The following is a 21,909-nucleotide window of genomic DNA, read 5'->3' on the forward strand; positions in this document are numbered from 1 at the left end:
GATTACTAAATGTCTGGATGAAGGTTATTTGCATTCATCAAATAAAATGAATTATATTAAATCATATTTTAGTGCCTTGTCTACGCCTTCTAAACCACTCAATATCATACCTTCTTATAATGCCAAAGTTTACTTAAGTGATGTGAACAGATCACCATGAAAATAACAGCTGGTAAACATTTATTTGTGTAACTTTGTCGCACAGGTTTACCCAAATTTTTTTAAATGTAAAATGCATTTGGACTTCATTTGGGTAAACTGAAATTTTTTGAATAAATCATGTCCAATTTGCATCCCTGTTGTACAAGAATAGTTGCCTCTGACAATATTAAGTTAAAAAAAAGATGATGCCACTTCCCTTAAAATTAGTATGGTTGATTGGTATTTCTGAACAACCGCTTGCAAACAACTCAAGCATTTGAAGGTAACCATGTATCAGACTTAACAATTCCTTTTCATTTTGCAAGGGCCCATTTTCTTAAGCTAGCAGTTTGTTCTTGAGGCTGTTCACTTTTGGGGACAGCTTTGAACAGTCCAGCTCGAGGAGGAGTTTCTGGAAAACTTCAAATGTATATCTGAGCTCCTTGGGATAGGCCAGTTTTACTGCATACGTCAAACCAAGGAGCATGGAGCAAGCCCTTGGAAGGTTACCCAGAGCAGTCAGAACTTTCATGCCCTCTACCACGATACCAACGTCGTCTGGACCATCTGATGTATTAGTCTTGATGCTGTAGATTTTCATCCTTTGTGCAGTAAGGTCCTGTGACACACTGTCTTCATCACCATCCTGAAATAGCAAGAACATTGTGTATTTACGACTGTTAAACCAAAGGATAAGGTCCTAATTGAACATCTCCCAATTTGCTTCTTTTGAAAAGAAAACCTGGAACTGTTACAGTTGCTGCACCTAATATAACCCATGTATATCAGTGTTTTAGAAAGTGATAATGTACTTGTGAAAACATTTTCTTGCCAGGTTATTTAAATAGGACACAGTCAGGTCACCAACATATCAAAATAATTCAACGTCAGCTAATATAATAGTCTGACCTATTAGTCTATGAGTGACAGTTCTAAATATTTGTAAATTATTTGTTTGAAATTAAATCGATCCATTGCTATATACATTTGTTTCTCCCTGGCACTTGTGTATTGATGAGTATTTTATTCTACATTCACAAAGACAGGCTGTCAGCTCATCTCTATATGGCACTGTAAACTCATTCCTGGAGCCAGGAGTCATCCACAGCAACTGGATCAACTCTGCTCCTCTGCTTATTTTAGAATAAGGTCTCTGTAAAAGTGGCTCCTGACTGCTGTTTGAATAGCTCTTAGAAAGAAATCCCTAGCTAGGAACTTTTAGAGCCAAATTAGAAAGAGACATGAATATAGTATATAAAACTGCAAACATCAGTAGCTTGCCAAGAATTATTGGGAGAAATACAGTATATAGAGGGATGACAGAGCGATCACCTTCATATTTTAATATGTACTTCAACTTACATCATACTGTTTTAGGAGATGATCTAAAGATTCCCCAAGGTACACCATCAAACACCGAATGACACCATCTCTGGTCAAGTTAGTGCTAGGATTGGTTGGAGCCTGAAATGACAAAAAGAAGCATTATTAAGGGGTAAAAACTGTCCACTGACCTAAAACTTTTTAAAGATGAAATTTTTAGGTGTCTTATTTTACTGTTATATGAAACTCCATCAAGGCTCCTTGATGTGCTGTTTCAGGGACCAGTCTATTGAAACACTTCCTGTCATTACTGAGGTTTTCAGGTAACCAACTATGGCTCCAGGAAGTCATTGTTCCCAGCAAAGCAATAGTGCATAGCACATGAGCCTGAATTACAGGCTAGCATTACTTCTTGTAAATTTAAGTAAGACGCAAATTATATTCCAACCCATTCCTAACCCTTCCTAAAATAAAACATTAGCTAACATACAGTAACTCATTGAAGGACACCTTGAGTAGGATGGCCTGCAACCTCAACCCCATGGTTCCACCTTTGGCGTGGAAGAGATTCAGAAGCCTGGGAGTGTATTCATCTAGCTTGGACATGAACTTTGATTCAAGGTGCACCATTGTGATTCTGTAAAACTCATCCTGGATCTGAAAGATAAATGAAACTAGTGTACATAATAGTTCTTACAACATTTTAAAAGCAGGAAATAACCTTACACTGGTTCTGGAGTTTGATCTAGCAAATATGATTTAGAAAATAGTAACAAAACATACATTTTGTTTAAAATATGCAAAACCACCGGTGCAGTCCTTTACAATGGATTAGGAATATTTCTAATTAGCATGCATTTGTAACTCACTTGAGATGCCTCAAATAGAGCGGGCCATCTGATTTTGATGTCCTCTATGCTGGATGACTGGTAGACAATTTCATTTCTTCTGTGTGCAAATGTTTTGCCCATTTTTTCTTTTATCACTTCGTTGTTGTCCCTTTTTCTCACTTCAGTAAGCAGCTGAATCCTCTCTTGTTCTTGACTTTCTTCATTCTCTCCTGCCGGGGAAGGGGGGAGGTAGTTAACCTCTGCCTTTCTAGGCTTTTTTACACTCTTTGCAGACTTCTGGTCCGCAGGGCTTTTGCGTTTGTGTGCATTGCACATCACTTCAGGAACACCAAAGCCTCGGAGTTTGGTGCAATAATTTGCCATCTTGTACTTCAAGCTTTGTTGCCAGCCATAGAAACCTGAGAAGGAGCCGGGTTCTTTGAGAAATGGATACTTCTTGCAAAGTGCCTCAGCAACGTCACTGATCTGTGCACCTGATGGATACGCTGTATATATATATATATAGTTTCAGACAGCTTCTGCCTTAACCTTTGAAGCATTCAGAAGTGTTCCATTCTTCTGATAGTCTTCAGCGGCTCTTTCAAGGCACATCTCAGTTTCATATGCAAACTGTGGAATAGGGAACTCCTTTGGCCATGGTTGGCATCTTTCTGTGGTACTTCTTAGGCAGGATAACAGTATCCTGTGAAGCCACCGATCCAGCAGATGACTCTGCACTTGATGCAACTGACTCTGGATAAGATGTAGACTCACAGTCAGTTGATTGTTGACCAAAGGAACTGTCCAAAGGTTCTTCAAGTGTAAGGTTAAGAAGAATCGGGGCAGCCTTAACAACCTTTATGGTGTCCGTGTGTTTGATTTGGCCACTTTCATGGAGGGTAAATAAATCTTCAAACTCAGAATCCAAATACTGGAGACTAAACTCAACAGGAATTCCAAAGGTCTCCTTCACAACAGTTTGCAGCTCCACCACAGTGGATGGGATTCCTGATGGAAGAAGCAACTTCTCAGTTTGGTTATCAATTATTACTCGGAGCTTTGCTTCCATCTTTGCCGGCCTGACAAGACTGTGAATAGACAAAAGTTTACATATGAGACTGGACATACAGTGGTTATGTGATGAAGAGCCTGTATGTCACAAGAATAAATAAGTTAAAAAACATTTAAATAATCAATGAACTCAAAGAAATTATGGTTAAATTTACATACCCGTATTCTGTCTTTAAATGTTGTAGATGTATTGGTTAACATAATCCATTTCAATAACCTTGAATTAACAACAGATGTGACGTTTGAGTGCAACCAAGCATTTTCCTCCTACACTGTAGGCTGCCAAAGGGTACACATCACCAAGTTTCTGCTGCTCCACAATACACAATTTCCCAGTGTCCTCCAGCTGAAAAGATCTTAGATGCTCTTCATACCAGGCAGCAAGTAACCCACCAGTAGTGCCGTAAGACAAAATCATCCCAACAGTGTACCTTGTTCCATAGTAGGTGACAGTGTTGGCTAACTGCACACTAGATAGGAGTGGCAATGTTTCTTTTAGAGCTTCCTGTATGTCTGAATGCAGCACATCCAATGTTCCAAAAAATGGTGTACTGTATGAATTTCTGGGTAAGATTCCCTCTGCAATGTCTTTATTCTTCAAGACTTGCTGCAAAGTCTCAAGAATAGGCACATATTGAAAGGTCTTGCTCTTGTGAGAATCAAGAATATATTCAACACTACCAACACACTGGAAATGCTCCTTAAAATACTTTCTTCTCTTAAAAGCCGAACCAAGTGGACCACCTTCTCCAAGTGCTGTACTAAAAGGATGGAAGTTATACAGCTGTTCTGCCAAGTCAGTTATGATGGCCTGGTCAACAACACATTGATTAGACTTCAATGTTGAATCAATTATGTTTCTAACAACAGCAACATATGCTGAAGATGAAATGAACTGAAGGTCTTCAACCAAGGCATCAACACACTTCACTGAGGCATTATAGATGGTCTCTAGCTTCAGCAGAAGTAAGCCAATTATTTTAAGAACTAAGTCTGATGAGCTTTCCTGATCAAAATTTAAACTAGTGCCCTCAGAAATCACTCAAGGAATAGGATTTGTGTTTTCTGCTTTTGTGTTTCAGGAATGTATTGTATATATTTGTCCTAAAGTCACATCCTTCAAATACACAAAACACAGTTTCGGGGATTTTCAGATGATTTCCAATATGCTGAAAGTAGTCCTTCTCTGTAGAACAACAATAATCACAAACTAAACACTTAAAAGCAGAGATAATTCCTGACTGTAGACTTTCTTTAACTGCATGGTATCTGGACAAATGGGTGCGGAGGGCAGTCTGGGTTTTAAATGTGCAAGGACAACCGTCATGTAAACATGGCTGGGATTGACCACGACTAAATGTTGCGTGCTGTAGTCTGTAATGCTTTAGCAGATTCCCTTTTGTAGCAGACAAAGACCTGCAGATCTTACACTGCCATCCCATTGGTCAAAACCTAAGGTAATAAGAAGAGAAAAGCAAAGATCCATGTATCAGATATCAGATATCTCTAATCACATGTGGACAATAAGAGAACATTTGTTTATGGGTACAGAGAAGTGGCCAAAGAGGTCTTTGATCTCTGATGATACAGAACTGCATTTAAATAACCCTGCAGTATGAAAGACTAAGTCAAACTAGTCAGATAGAATGTAGACTTACTTCCATAAAATATGTCAAACCATAAAAATTGTGGCGGGTAACAATAGTTCTTACTTAAGGGTATGAAGGGTACACTGAAACGTTAGAAAGGCTATATCGTCTAGCAAGTTTCTAATGCTGATAGAGGCGCAATCATTCACATTATTTGCATATTGTGCAAATATAGCATTTAACATGCATGGCATTGAAATTTCTGACAATTCCAACTTGGAGAAGGCCCATTTTCAATGACTGTCATTGTCACCTATCGGAAGCCTTGTAGACCTAAGATATTTTCACATATATTCAAGATTTTTTAACTTGTCATAAGTGAAAAATGACTTGTCACAAGTGAATATGTACTTCATCAGCAGCAAAAAATATATGTTCTCTGGAGGTTGTTTATCTACTTTTAGATTCACCTCAACTTAAAGTATGTTTTAGCTCTCACTGTGTTTGTAACATTACTGGGAAGCCAAATCTAATCAAGGGAGTGCAAACCTGTGCTACCTCATTACATGACATTACATTACATTATTGGCATTTGGCAGACGCTCTTATCCAGAGCGACGTACAACAAAGTGCATACCCATAACCAGGGATAAGTTCGCTGAAAGACCCTAGAGGGAACTGCTACCTGTACAACAAAGATAAGGACGAGGGCCAATTTTGTTTTTTTTTTGTTTTTTTGAACAAAGAAACAAACAAACAACAGAGCAAAAGTGACCAAAGTTAACTATACAAACACTGCTTACCTAGCCAACTAAAAATACCGATACACAAAGCAAGTCACAGAGACAACTATTAAGGTTCACAGGCAGGTAGGGAGGGATGGGGAAAGGTGCTGCTTGAAGAGGTGTGTCTTCAGCTTGCGCTTGAAGGTGGGGAGAGATTCTACAGTTCTAACCTCAAAACCTTAATTGGACCTGGTTTATATACAAACCTTTCACAAACCTGTGGACAATGTTCTCAGAACAACCAAAAACAACCAAAGGGGAACATTGTGTGGAGGTAACAGTGCAAACAGGATAACGTTTCAGTTATTAGGTTCCCACAATGTTTTGGGAACTTCAGGCGCCGTTAGGTTTCTGTGTGACCCAGATGGAACGTTCCCTAAACATCTAACGTCTTTAGAGAACTAAAGAGAAGCATATGCTAACGTTATCTAAATGTTATGTGTTAGTAAGGACATACATCAACGGATGCTGAAGAATGAGGCTAAGAGTATCAGAGAGAACATTTCTAATATCAAATCATGTGACAGTTCAATATATTGTGTGTCTTAAGCCGACAGGCATGTTCCCTTTTTTCCAGTGGTTGAAACGTTATGAGGCAAATCATTAATTTAGACATAGAACAATATGTTGTAGCATTTGGACACTGAGCATATTGTAGGCTCCTGTGAACAGCAACATGAAACCGTCTTGTAGCCTACGTGGCTGACAGAGCCTTAATAAAGTTGGGATTAGCACAACAACACCAGCCAGAGTGTGCAAAAAAGACAATAACAGACTGTCCATGAAAAAAACAAAAACAGTAGGCTAATGTAAAAAAAATAATTACAAAGATAACATGAAACAGCGCGTGTTAATTGTTTTAAACTGTCGCAACGCAAAACTGATCTCCCGAAGAGGCTAACAACATGTTAGGCTACTTAAGTAAAGACATTACCCGAGTGCAATTTACTTTTAGAAAACAAAATGCTGTTACGGTAGCCTAACTAGCAATTACTCACCTCTGAGAGTAAGAATGTTTACTCCTACATTTGTGCAGAAAAGCGGTCTCTAAGATCTAGGCTAGCCTACTTGCTAGCTAGGTAGTCTATAGCTTGTAAAGTGAGCGGTGGAAGCTTCGGTTGAGGCAAGGGAAATTGGTAAAAGCTTAGAGGCGGCATGGCTACATACGTTAGGCTAAAATGTTACACTTGGAAAAATCACATGAAATTGTTATATTTCGGCCAGACACTGTTTAGTCCTTGCTATGCTTTAAGTAGAAACAAAGACAAGACAGACTAACTGAATCAGCTTCAGTTTGTTACAGCGCAGTAAAATTGGCATAGGCCTATTTGGCTTGAGAACTTGCAGTTGGCTAGATCAAAATAATGTTTGACTGCACAGGCTATAATTGCAACTTAATTTGTCCGTTGACCAACAATAATGAAACGGGTCTTACCTTCGGGAAAACAACACTCCATGAAATATGTGCGGTATGATGGCGCGAAATGCTTTGGGCGGAAGTGTAACTAGGTGATTAAAAACAACAATCTCCCAATGAGTAAAATTTACCAATTTTCTGTATCTTTGTAGCTAATTTTATTCACACAAAACTGAGTAAAATGCAATTAATAAATAAAAAAGAAATGGTTGAATTCCACTCAGTGCGATTCCAAACTGCACATACCCTTTTTTATTATGTATAGCTCACTATAATTTATTAATAACCACAGTCTCAGTTTTTACAGTGTACTAGTTCATTTGTGATTACTTCTTAATAATGTCCCAACCAGTCAATTGTGTGACCATTTTGAAATCAGATAAAATGTAGGCTAACAATAGGAGAATAACTAAAAAATGATTTATTAGTTACATTATCATTGAAATAAATACTATTGGGCGACCTTGAAACCATTCAAAGCCATTTCAGATGGTTTTCTAAATGTCAAAACTGACATTCAGAACTGTTTCAGATAACAACAAATTCATAAAAAAAAGAAAAGTATTAGAATAAGCCTCCTACATTAAAAGGATTTGAAACGTTCTCCATTAGAGTTTTTAGAAAGTGCATAGTCTCCCCAAAATACCTTCCTTCTATTCAGACCACAACAGGTGAGTTGTATTGTCTAGTCTGATACAAGATTGATTAGATTGATTGATTGTGGTCTCTGGGTCTTACCACAATCTTGACTTAGATATGAATATGGTAAATGGTAAATGGTTGGCATTTATATAGCGCCTTTATCCAAAGCGCTGTACAATTGATGCTTCTCATTCACCCATTCATACACACATTCACACGCCGACGGCGATTGGCTGCCATGCAAGGCACCGACCAGCTCGTCAGGAGGGGGGTTAGGTGATAGAAGATAGTCTTTGGAAAAAACCTCTTCCAACATATTATAAAACCATAGTAGGGCTACTATGCAAATGATACAACAGTCTATATATTTGCAAGTCTGAAATTAATTTGCTTGGTACCACACGTGCAATCGCCTAGGGGACCACCATTGGCCTGTGGGCCATACCTTGCTTTACCCAGTTTTAATGAATGGCATGCTGAGCTTGGATGGCTCATAGCATTTCAGATTACACGCAATGCAGTTCAGGCAGGCACACATACACGCCTGAACATGTATAAGTATACCCCCTGGACAATTAAATATACACAAGAGATGTCTGTGTAAATTTAATCGGTGGCTTGTCTTCAAAGAAATCAATGACAAAGGGCTGAGCAGGGCATGCTATTCATCTAAATTCAATTTGGTAGTTTCATGGGGTTAGTTACATCACTTTGAAGCAGTGCAGGTAGATATTATTCATAATTTGTATACTTAGCCATCTCTGTAATTGCAAATCTCACACTTTCAGTTAGCACTGTGCCACCCACACAAGAGACAGAAGCTAGAAGCTAGTGTACTAGTCAAAACCCTAAAAGCTTGAAAATACTACAGCAGACAGCTATCAGCGGAGACGTAACCTCTCACAGAATTGTGGAAACGGAATGTAATGAAAATATATGAAAATATATAATCTATTTTGCAATATTAGGGGAGATATTAAAATTATTGCCTCTTTCAAATATTACCTTATTATATATTTGTGGGGCGGCACGGATGGTGCAGTGGGTAGCACTGCCGCCTCACAGCAAGGAGGTCCTGGGTTCGAATCCCCGTCGGCCGGGGCCTCTCTGTGCGGAGTTTGCATGTTCTCCCCGTGTCTGCGTGGGTTTCCTCCGGGTACTCCGGTTTCCTCCCACAGTCCAAAGACATGCACGTTAGGCTGATTGGAGAGTCTAAATTGCCCATAGGTATGAGTGTGTGAGTGAATGGTGTGTGTGCCCTGCGATAGACTGGCGACCTGTCCAGGGTGTATTCCTGCCTTTCGCCCAATGTATGCTGGGATAGGCTCCAGCCCCCCTGCGACCCTGATCAGGATAAGCGGGTTCAGATAATGGATGGATGGATGGATATTTTTGTGAAATATATTTATTAAAAGGCTTGAGCATGGAATTCTTCCTCTGTAAATTCAAGACTGTAAGGTTGTTATTCTTCGTCAAAATCGAAAAGCTTGTCCTCCAACTCGGTGAAGTCAGAGCTGTCTGTCATATCGCTAAGGTCATCATTTAACCACATTTAATGACATCGCTTTCATAGTGGTGATGGGCAGTTCGTAAACTAACAGATCTTTCCGAACGGATCTTTCAAATGAAGCCGAGTCTTCTCTAGGAAAGATTTGTTTCCCCCAAGCACTGAGATCTGCCCGCCCCACTCCCCGTTTGCCTCCTAAGACAAAGACAGTGATTTTAGTGACTTACACATTGTCTATTCGCTACTTATCAGGCCAACATTGTGTGAAGGCCCATAGGCTTACCGAAATGGCAATCAAACAACCGCAAACGACCATATGTACCTATGTCAGTGAGCCGTGGAGCCTTATTGAGCCAGTGAACAAATAGTGACCAAAAGAAGTGAACACTGAGCGAAGAGCCAAATGAGCCATTGAACAACTGAACGAACGAGCCATGAGCTGGTGTTGAACTGAAAGTACAGCGCAGTTGCTGCAAGACATAACGTTAATGCTTTCAGCAGGCATTCCGCGGACCAGCTGAATAGTTAGGATATCACAGATAATATTTAGCTAAATTATCCATCCATCCATCCATCCATTATCTTAACCCGCTTATCCTGAATAGGGTTGCAGGGGGGCTGGAGCCTATCCTAGCATACATTGGGCGAAAGGCAGGAATACACCCTGGACAGGTCACTAGTCCATCGCAGGGCACACACACCATTCACTCACACACTCATACCCAGGACCTCCTTGCAGTGAGGCAGCAGTGCTACCCTCTGCACCATCTGTGCCGTCCTAGCTAAATCATGTCGTCTTTTCATTTCCTGTAATATAGTCAGCTAGGCTACGCAATAAAAGTGATGAATGGTTTTGCAAAGACCACAATGTACATTGTCATTTTATTTTTGTAGGTAGTATATTGAAACATAGCTATCTTACCGTAAATCCTCAAATTGTGGCCGGGGTCTTTTATTTACTTAGGCTGCACAAAGCACAGGCCTTTATTTGGGGCAGGCTTGTATTCGAGGCAGGCCTTTATTTCTTATTAGGCTTCTGTTGTAGAATTTTATTCTTAGAAATAAAGTAAAAGGCTACACTTAAAGTGGGCCAACACTGTTGAACACTTCCTGTAACCGTTCAGAAACGCAACTTGAGTAGCTAAACCATTAATGAAAGCCAAAACAGATGCGTCTTCATAAAATACCAACTTGCCAGACACGCCTTCATGAACAATAACAAATTAGCGTAGATAACAGCAAGTTAAGGATCTTTTTTTCCTAAAGTGCGTTTTATTGTGAGACATGCGTTTCGTTTGGAGCAGCATACCGGTAGGCTATCAAGAGATTTTCGCTTTGGTTTGGGATTTAATTTACTTTTGGACTGTTTGATTCAATTGCTAAATCTTGGGACTAATGGGCACTGAAATCTGGGGGGTATTTGATGGTTCACTGTTAAGTTTTATGTAGTTGAAAGAGTGTCGGGATTTCCACAAGTCTGTTTATTGCGAGTCATTCATTCATTGAACGTGCGCTGTGCTGTAAATACATGGAAACCTTATTGCGTAGCCAAGTAGCCTAAATTGAGTTAATTTTTAATTTAGCCTGATTTACTTTTTATTAAATTCGTAGGCTGGAATGCCTCGCTGCAACAATTGTGTTTAAATGTATACTGCTTCAGCCTTTGGCAAGCTACTCAGAAGGGGGCGGCAAGCGACTGGTAGCTTGAGAGCAACGTGTTGGAGACCCATGGCGTAGGACAACGACTGTTCATTGGCAACAGTAGTAAACCAACCAACAATATAAAATATTAAGAAGAGCTCTTTTATTTCATTGAGTTAAATCGAAACAATGCCTTCTAGTGCTCATGGACTGATAGCCCTACTGGTTGGCGATATTACCCCGGCTTGTATTTGGGGGCCAGCCTTTATTTGTCCGAATCGACCACGCCCCAAGCTATTATCCGAGGCCCGGCTTCAAACAGAATCCCAGACACAATTTGAGGATTTACTGAAATTGGATTGAAGTTTCATTTTAGCTAATGGTACATTGTATACATTGTATTGAGATTGTTGAATGTTCGGAATATCGTGAGCTAACACAGGGGAGTTGTGTTGCTATTTGTCATTTTCTCTATAGGCTAATTATTGGTCCAATTCACATACATCTATGTGTTTTAGTGTTTGGGATAGTCAATAAACGACCATAATCACAAACTACATTCCTCAGGAGAAAAACTACCATTGAACAGACGTTAAATTCTGTTCACAACACAGTGAGTCTACGTTACTAAACTAATGTTAAATATGCTGCGATTTTTTGAGAGGTTGATTTACAATTCCTGTGCACGTCCCTGACTACATTTCATATATTCATATATACCTTCTTGGTTGCAAATGGAATCTGCACACACAATACCACTTAGACTGATGGCTTATGTATTATTATCCAACAAGCATCCTGGAATACACTTAAAGTAGTAGAAAGTAAATACATTATGATATATATAATACAAATGTATTATATATATCATTACAAATGTCAATTTGGAATACTCCCTATATACATGTACATATTAATAAGAAACAAGTTTTGTGGGGAAGATTCTGAAATTGGGACAGTATCTAATTTCTACAAAGATGTTATTTTCTTGGAAGTGGATGAAAAGTGATGCAAAAGAAAAGATGAGTTCAATTAATTAATTTTAAATAATTCATATTACACAGGCAGTTAAATCTGCTGACAGACATATTCAATTTAGGCGTAATTTAAATGAATGGGCGCTGTTCATTAAAAATTATGCCAGGAACAATCATTTGGTGTCTAGACTATACAAAGTTTCTCAACAAAAAATTGAAAGGAATGCAGGACCCTGTCAGGGAAAAATGTAGTAAAGATCTAAATATATAATTGAACAAAGAAAGTGATCAAAGATTTGTAAACTTTTTTTTGATACTTGTATGGAGGCTAAAACAGATGTCTCAACATCATAATAAACAGAATTTACAGGGCACCACTTGAGCTTTTTAAGGCCAATATATTAAAGATAGCAAATGTTGGAAATGTAAACAGAATAATGCAGTGCTAGCACATATGGTGGCAGAATGTCCTAAATGAAATGCATTTTGGAATATAATATTTTCTGACATGAGACGGACAACTAGAGCCAATGAAAAGAATAATACTCTGGAACTGGAAAGAAGAGGAATCTCCATCATATGCTGAGTGGTTAAATTTGGTCATTTGTAAGTCCCGTGCCTTACATTACATTAATGACACTCTTATACAGAGCAACGTACAGTTCATTAGACTAAGCAGGAGACAATCCTCCCCTGGAGCAATGCTGGGTTAAGGGCCTTGCTCAAGAGCCCAAAGGCTGTGCGCATCTTATTGTGGCTACACCAGGGATCGAACCACCAACCTTGTGGGTCCCAGTCATGTACCTTAACCACTATGCTACAGCCCCCCGCACATCTTGTGTTCCCTCATGTTTCATTGCATTCACCTGATGCTCATTTTTTCTCCTTACCTGTGAATATAAGCCTGTCTGTTTCTTTGTTCTGGGCCAGAAGCCACCCTTCATGCTTGTGTCTTGCGCACTCATGAATATTTTTCCTGTACCCGTTCCTGTGGTTTCCTGTCCCGCTTCCAATCCTGCTCCTAGCTTTATTGTCCTGTTCCAGTTCCCTTGGCCCAGCCCATGCTCCTCTGCCCCTCTCCTCTTTCAAGCCCTATCTTCGTTTCTTCCTTTCCCCTCGGACTGATTTCACCCTTGCCTGTGTCTCGCCAGCACTCTGGCTGTCCCAATTCTGACCCTCGCCTGTTCCTTCACCACATACTGCTTATCCTGTGTTGTTCCTGTTTACTGGCTTCTGTATCTGGACTACCTTGGTAATAAAGAATCCCTTTTCTCCCGGTCTGTGTGGTTCCAGACAATCTGTTTGCGACAGTAATGAACACAGTTAAATTGGAAAAAATGTTCGCTGATATAAAAGGTAAAGAATATGAAAAGATATGGGATAACTTTGAATCAATTTTATGCACGAAGGTATAAATGGATGCTTTCGTTTTCTTCATAATTAGGAATATGTATACTAATAACGGGGGATTGAATGAACTGAAAGCTGCACTCTTAGGGATACTTGTAAATTAAGGTACATGACTAATTTGTCATAAAGCTGATACTGTGCAAATTGTACTATGTTTTCTACATTTAATTATGTTTGTTAAATTTTTTATGTTGTGTTGTGTTGGTTGTGTTTTTGTTTTTGTATGTGTATGTGTGTGTGTGGAACAAAAAAATGTTTATTCTGTCAGTTGTTTTAGCTTGGTTATCATTTCGTTATTCAAGTTAAAGTCATTCTTGATGAAGGGAACAAGTTTTGTTCTTGGGAAGCCAAGTTCACGAGGAATAAGAAGCCCCATGAAGGACCTAAACCTCAGCAGACTACCAGTGTGGGGGATAAATAGCCAACAATAACACATTTGTAGTCTCTGATCCAGAGAAGGAATAAAGTTTCTTCAGTGAGCAAATTCTCACACCTCCTCCATCCCATTCCTCTGACACCAGAAACCGTTCCAAATTAATTTCTTTAAGACTTTGCTGGGAGGGAAAAGGCTGCTCGCCATCTTTGTCTTGGACTGGATTCGTTCTGTGTACTTGATATCAATGAACAGCTGGTGAGCTCAGCTCTAAAGGCTAAAACTGATGAGCAGAAGAAAGCGTGGATGTTTCTGGGAACATATACACCAGGATATATATTACAAATTTATACATTATATTTCTGTTGACAGGAAATTAAATTAATGCAGTGGAAGCTACAAATTCTCTACTAAATAGCAGGCTGACACTCACACAATAGGTTTTTCCAAAAAATGATTTGCATCCTGGAGAGTCATCTGTGGAGAAAGAAGAGTTTCCTGAGCAAGAGCCTCTGTGCATGCAGGTTTTTGCTTTAGCCCAGCACTACAGTGGTTTCATGTTTCATTTGGCGCCCCTACCGAGGGAGATCAGCCAGGCGGTGGCAAATTAGCATATATATTTTTGTTTTTCTACAGTAACTACTTGTTGTTCACACAACCACCACCAGGTGAGAAATTTGAGCACTCTAATCCATTGCTGTCTGAAATACTTACAATGTTCCGATAGAAAGGGGCAGCAGAGTGCCGTATTTTCAAGAACAGTCCAAACTCATCCAACTCATCCAAAACTAGCCTACTATCTAAAGATACAGTAAACTATAAATATTCTGTGCGATAACTGTCATTTCAGAAATAATGATGTTCAGGATTAGTTCTAGCATTTTATTTTAGGCTACAATGGTTAAAGTTAGAATTTGGGTTGGGAAATCTGATCTACGCAGAATTTGAATGGTTGCCAATATCATTAGCAAATGTTGACATCAGGTTTAAATATAAAGTAGTTCTGGGTTGGTCCTTGACTTTAGATTGAGATATTTAGTGCTAAGTGCATGTACATGCTCTGACATGGCAAATTATCTCTGAATGTTATCTTCACTGTTTTTTGGGAAAACCTTAAAAATGCAAAATGTATTACTAAACAATTACTGACTTATGCAGATTAGCTACCGATTTTGCTTGGCATATGTTACACTTGAAAAGCTAGATGGGAGCACAGTTAACAAGTAATGTTACTGTTCTATTTCTGTGGTTGTGTCAGTGCAGAATGCAGACATTTCAAGTGGTTATAGCTACAATTGCCATGTTATTTGTTTTTTGTGTCGTGCACATGGAATGCACAACAGCTGAACAATGTGGTTTTTTAAAATGATTTCGTAAATGTGTGCGTAAAACATGGTTAACACCCTAATCACATTGTAGGTTAGCTACTGTACTAAGGTGTATAAATTGATGATACTTTCACTGAAACCAAGATATTTCAAGAAAGGGGTTTTAATAGTAGGCAATTAAACAACAACAACAACAACAACAAAAAATTCAACAACAATAACATGTACTACAAAAGTCTCTTGTTGAGCTGTGGAGTACAGCGCTCACATTTGCGACCTGGTGGTGGTTGTGTGAAAACAAACCCTAAACGACTGTCGATTATGGGTAATCTTGCTACAAATGACTGCTCCACCTGTTCCAGGCCGAAATGCAATGCAGCTGCCCCCTACTGTCGGAACCTTGCAAGTATTATTTCCCGGCCAGTGGTATTCTTGCCACAGAAGTAAACTGCCAAATAGCACACGGAAGCTGTGTAGCACACCTGTACTAATCAGGTGTCTTATTTTTGGGCTAAAACTAAAACCTACACGCACACAGGCTTTTTGGGCGGCCTGTAGCATAGTGGTGAAGGTATATGACTGGGACACGCAAGGTTGGTGGTTCTAATCCTGGTGTAGCCACAATAAGATCCGCACAGCCATTGGGCCCTTGAGCAAGGCCCTTAACCCTGCATTGCTCCAGGGGAGAATTGTCTCCTACTTAGTCTAATCAACTGTACATCGCTCTGAATAGAACAGTGGGAAAACTGTTGACACCTAAAAATATTTCCGATTTTCATATATTTCAGGCTCATTTTCAAAATTAGACAGCTGTTACCAATCAATACTACACAAAACGCTGCCAGCACCGGATTGGTTAGAGAATGCTTCATGCAAAATAGATGTGCCTACAAGTAGCTTTGGCCAAATAGTGTTGCAGCAGTTGGATCAGTGACTACAATCTACAAACACTTCCAACGTGCACATATACTCACACATATACACACAAATACACACACAAGCACACATGCACAAACACACACACACGCACACCCACACACACAGAAACAGACACAAGCTCACTACAAATCTAACTGCACTTTTTCATGCTTCAGGACGCCCACAGAACTCAATTGCCCGCTCCTGGAGTGGTGGAGCCACATCTCCCAGGAGAACGCAGCTGGTGAGACAAGTCCGCTCTGAGAGACACGCAGTGCGTGATCACGGTCGTCGGCACCAAGCTTCCACCGTGCGAGGCGTGCTCCGCGTCTGTCTTTCTCGCCATGGCTGCCCCCCTCTCGCTCAGCCCCATATCTCCCTCCACCATTTCATTGCTGCTTACCTGGGGAAGCATGCATAATTCACACAATCTGAAGTTTGTTGACATTTTGAGTTAAGAGATTTTTAAAGCTGTCAGGGGAAGCTGAGCTCAGTGTTGCTATTCCAATCACAAGCTGATACAGCCATGCAGCATGCAAATGCATTGACCGACAAAGGCAGGCGGAAACATAATATTTATATCTGATCATTTCAGATGATGAGCTGGGAGGTCCTCGACGCTCGTGTTGTGGAAAGGAGCTGCGTGATTCCATTTCCAGGAAAAAGTTATCACCAAAGGAATCATATCCACTAGGCTTTTCCAGCTCTGATGCAAGACATTATGCACCAAGTCATGAAAGAGCAATATCTCTGGACAATTAAGAAGTTAATTATTTTTATATTCATTACTGTATGCAAATCAGAAAAAGTCAATATTTCAAAGACGATGAGCATATTTTCTGTCGAAAAACACAGGGTGCCATATCTGTTAATTAGCAATTGAACAGGACTGGCTAATTAGTTGCATGCAAATTACACTTTATAGGAGTCCATTTAGCCCCACTGCATCGGCAACAGAGGCTAGATTACTCAAATCCCACTGCAAATTGGGAATAAACCTTTAGGTCCTCCCATTCCGGATCAATTGGAATGACAGGCAATTTAAAATCAAGTTAATCGCCTAATATCTAAATGTTAGCAGAGGTTGTGACCCACATTCAGGGGCGGTGATATGCTGCAGGTTTGGATGTGGAAACAGCTGTGACATACTGCTATTACTTCGCTATACTGATATTTAACGGCTCAGCATGGTCATTCATTTGGCCCCATTTTCTCTGCTGCTGTGATGGAGAACTGCTCATACAACGTGCCTACATATAAGTCAGCCTTACACATATGCAGTCAAACAGGTCACACATCCTTCTACCCTTCATCCTCACCCAGGTGAGTGCTGGGGGGGTTTCTTTCATGCTTAAAGTCTTAAAAACAGACGTTTGCTTGCATTCTTTTTCAAAGCCAACTATGAATGTTTACCTAATCCAATCCAGCCACTGAATGTATAAGAGTTTCCAAGAGACAATACTTACAGTACTGTGCAAAAGTCTTAGGCATCTGTATAACATTCTGTGCAGATACGATTCTTTCAAAAATAATTCAATGGAAGGTCCTAAATAAACATACTATACATTTCACATTACATTTTAGTAATTTGGCAGAATAGTTATGGTATAGTTATGATTACAGTTTTTTATTTATTTATTTATTTTTTATTTATTTTTACAATTGCTAACAATTCACTTTTTAGAAACTCTTCATACAACTCTGCACCAACATGCAGATTGGCACAACAGTTCATTTCATGCAGAAAATGCACCAAAACTACCAAAACACTGAAAACATATCAGCAGATTTTTTGTCAAACAATGATCGAGAAAACACAAAACAACCAGTGGCGTTACAGTAGGTGCACTCTTTTCTGTCAGTCGTTTTCAAATTGGGCTGCAACAGTATAGTTTTTTGGTGGTTCAACCTGACTGAGATATTATTTGTAAAAGGGTCTAGTGGTCGTCAACAGTACATCAGACGACCCCCGGGTACTGAACTCAAGCCACAGTACACTGTGAAGACAGTGAAGCATGGTGGCGCAAAAATCATGGTATAGGGATGTTTTTCATACTATATGTGTTGGGTTAGTATACCCCTGGTTTTATGGATCAGTTTGAATACATCAAAATACTTAAAGAGATTATGTTCACATTATGTTTATTATGTTGAAGAGGAAATGCCCCTGAAATGGGTGTTTCAACAAGACAACGACCCCAAACACACGAGTAAGCGAGCAACATTTTGGTTCCAGACAAACAGGATTGAGGTAATGGAGTGGCCAGCTCAATCCCCCAACCTCAACCCCATTGACAACTTGCGGGGTGACATTAAAAATGCAGTTTCTGAAGCAAAACCCAAAAATTCACAGGAACTGTGGAATATAGTTTGTTCATCCTGGGCTGAAATACCTGTTTCTAGGTACCAGAAGTTGGTTGACTCGATGCAACACAGATGCACAGCAGTTATCAAAAACAATGGTTATGCAACTAAATATTAGTTCAGTAATTTAAAGGGAAGTTAAATCGTTCAAAATGTATTCAGTTTTGGTGTCTCAGTGGCGCAGCCTGTAGAGCAGTGACCGCATGCTCATTGCGAGCCGCGACGTTGGCGGTTCGAATCTGACAATTTGTCACGTTGTTCCGTCTCTCTCGCTTCCATTCTTCCAGTCTCTCTCCACTATACTGTCCACTAAAGCTGAAAAAAGGCCTAAAAAATTATTCAGTTTATACAGTAAGTGTTTGAGTTTGAAGAGAAAAATGTTGACACTGCCATTTTTTTAACAGATTAATATTCCTTTTCTTTACTTACTGTAAAAGAATAACGCAGACTTGATAAAATTTGTTAATGCTTTCATTTGGAATTGAATGTGTAATGTTTCCACTAAATTTGAAATATTGAACTAAAAACTATTGAAACATATTTGTACTTTATTCATTTTTTTATCGGGCTGCTATTTATTTGAACACAACTGTATATATATATTTTTAAAAGTTGGAATACATTCTTTTTTGTGAAGAGTCGTAGTCTGGTTATTTGGTGCAGATATGTTTCTTATCCAGAAAAGATTGTTCTGTTTTGCTTATGTCTGGGTCAGGGTCTCGGTGGCAACAGGGCAAGTACAAACTCTCCCCAGCAAATTCTTCTAACTAATCCTGGGGGATCCCAATGGTGGTCCCAGGCCATCTGAGTGACATAATGCATCCAGCTTGTCCTAGTTCTTATGAGGTGCCCAAACCACTTCAACTGACACCTCTTAATGCAGAGGAGCAGCAGCAGTCCTCTTGGATGGCTGTGCTCATCACCCTATTGATGATAGTAGGCCCCGCCACCATGCGGAGGAGCCCCATTTTGGCTGCTTTCATTCTCCTTCCTGATAACAAAATGGTACGATAGTACTGTCCATATACTTCTGTGTGCAAGGTATTGCTGCTGAGAGAAAGAAATGGAATTGTTGCTATATTGTTGATTTGTATTTATTTCTCTTTTTCAGTTAGATGTGAGATGAATTACGCCTTCAATATAACTGATCTTTCAGTTTTTGATCCCTTTGTTTTTCATGAATAGCCTCCTTTGTCGTCTCTGCTTGGACAAAAACTCACAAGTTACCTATAATTTGTTATAGAGATTTTGACAATATTGGCTTTCATGTCGGCTTAACAAAAAAACAAGCAAGTGTGAGTCAGGGATATTGGATCCATTGAATAAGTATGTCCATTGTGGTTCAAAACTTGCAATCCCACTGGTGCAGGGAAACATGGAAGTACTTTTTTAAAATGCAGCTTAAAGGTCTGTTAACTGAATTTGTGTTTTAATGAACAATACACACATTTCCACTGCACATGAGTGAGGGCACCCTTCATTTACATTAAAGGCTGGACATGTTATGTTAAGGCTCCAGGCATTTGTTACTTATTAGAGCACAAATTAAAGAAAAGAAATGGAATTTAAAATGGGCATGCATATTCAAATTAGATCAACGTCCTCAAAAAAACAAAGGGGGAAGGGTAGCTGGGGGTCATTAATTATGTGTGTATTCTGCAGTGTTTTACATACACATGCCCAGTGGCTCTAAGGTGTAGGCTTCTTAGAGAAACCAGCTTATAAGCAGAAACATATCATAGCAATTTTACATGTTGCATTTACATTTGTTCATTCAAATATGAATTCAGAGTTTGTACTTGGCAAATACTCCTAAGTGATGGCAAAGTGGTTGTTGTTTTACAAAAAAGAAAGATTGCATCTACAATGGAGTACATGGACAATGTCTTGGGACAAAGACATTCAGTGGGCTCTAGAATTATTGGCACCCTTAATAAATATGCACATGAAATGCTATAAACTAAAAAATAATAGTTATTGACAGGAGTTTAATTTTCCAACATGCATGAACTAGTATGCTTTATTAATGATTCAATGTTATCAACTAAAGTTTTACATTTAGAAATATATATATTTCCCTAAAAAACAGGTTCCACAATTATTGGCACCCCTTAATACTTTTGCAAACATCCCTGACAATGATGACAGCTATGAGTCTTTTCCTATCATTTGTGATCGAGAACACATTTGGAGGACCATTCCTTGGGTTTGCATTTATGGACCCCCCTTATTAACAATTTCTGTGTGGATTTTGATGTATGTTGGGAGTCATTGTCCTACTTGACAGTCTACTTACTACCTCTCAGCTGCAATTCTTAAACTGTGATCCTTGGGTTACTTATGACCTCTTCCTTACCATCTGTGGGGATACATTACATTACATTATTGGCATTTGGCAGACGGTCATGTCCAGAGCGACGCACAATAGATTAGACTAAGCAGGTGACAATCCTCCCCTGGAGCAATGCAGGGTTAAGGGCCTTGCTCAAGGGCCCAACAGCTGTGCGGATCACCGACCTTGCGTGTCCCAGTCATTTACCTTAACCACTACACTACAGGCCACCCCGATACTATTCACTTGCGTCTTCTTCCTAGCAAGTTTGCAACCATTCCATATATGTTACATGTTTTATTGCCCTTACAGTGTTAAGTGGTATATTTAACCATTTATGAATTGATAGCAGAGATTGTAGATATAAACACTGATGAATATGATTGGGCATTCATACAAGGGGAAAAAGAAAAAAGGGCAGCAAACAAATGAATACGGAAATAATTAAATGAACCATTGAAATAAATGAATTTATACTATGAGGTGACTTCATAAAGTCACTTCTTGTTGTACACTACTTGTGCAAACACGTTCCTTTGTGGACTCCCATTGTAAACTCTAACAAACTGTATTTTCATTAATTTTGTAATGGATCAAATAATACAACTGCATGTCAAGTACACTTGCCACAAGCATCAATTCATTCAATCACATTACATCGTATATATTTATTTTTTATCTATACCATAGTCAAAATTTTAGAGATGTATGTTGTGTGACTTTATACACTGGAGTAAACTATTCTGTATAATGAGAGCAAAACGTGCATTTAAATATCATTATGAACACTGCATGAATGATTGTAATATTGACGATTAACAATTCACTTTTCAGCATACAACACTCTTTACAGTGTTTTTTGTCATCACTTTCAATGACTCTGTGTGGTGTCTTGGAAAATGTTAGCAACGGTGCATCATAAAAACCGTTGTACAGGCTTCTTTTTCTATTGTTAACAGAAAATGGGGCTCTGGATTGTTTGATTGAACTCTTATTCGGTGCCATCATCATTATAATCACTGCAATCATATATGTAATCGACAGCAGACATGTCGAGACACGCATGCATGCATCCACCACCTCTCTCAACTTCCTTACTTACTTCTTTGAATAACAAACTCCATTCTATGAAACTGGGCATTTGTTTTCATGGAGATAGTTTAAACAGGGGATTGACAGTGATGATATTGCCAGCTGTGATATAAACTGCCTCAAACATTTGAATGACTTCCTGTTTATTCGTTTCACATGACTGGTAATG

The 21,909-nt window shown here is 39.2% G+C and overlaps 1 protein-coding gene across 1 annotated transcript; it reads right to left on the reverse strand.

The window, feature by feature from the left end:
* Positions 1 to 387: 387 nt before the first annotated feature.
* LOC133110514 (uncharacterized) lies at positions 388 to 3,558 on the reverse strand. The gene is made up of 4 exons (XM_061220692.1): positions 2,334 to 3,558; positions 1,975 to 2,121; positions 1,504 to 1,605; positions 388 to 787 (listed from the first exon to the last, which is right to left on the reverse strand). The coding sequence occupies exons 1-4, from the start codon at positions 2,676 to 2,678 to the stop codon at positions 479 to 481; spliced, it is 903 nt and encodes a 300-aa protein (XP_061076676.1). The 5' UTR covers positions 2,679 to 3,558; the 3' UTR covers positions 388 to 478.
* Positions 3,559 to 21,909: the final 18,351 nt, after the last annotated feature.

Source organism: Conger conger, chromosome 1, assembly GCF_963514075.1.
Source record: "Conger conger chromosome 1, fConCon1.1, whole genome shotgun sequence".
NCBI lineage: Eukaryota > Metazoa > Chordata > Actinopteri > Anguilliformes > Congridae > Conger > Conger conger.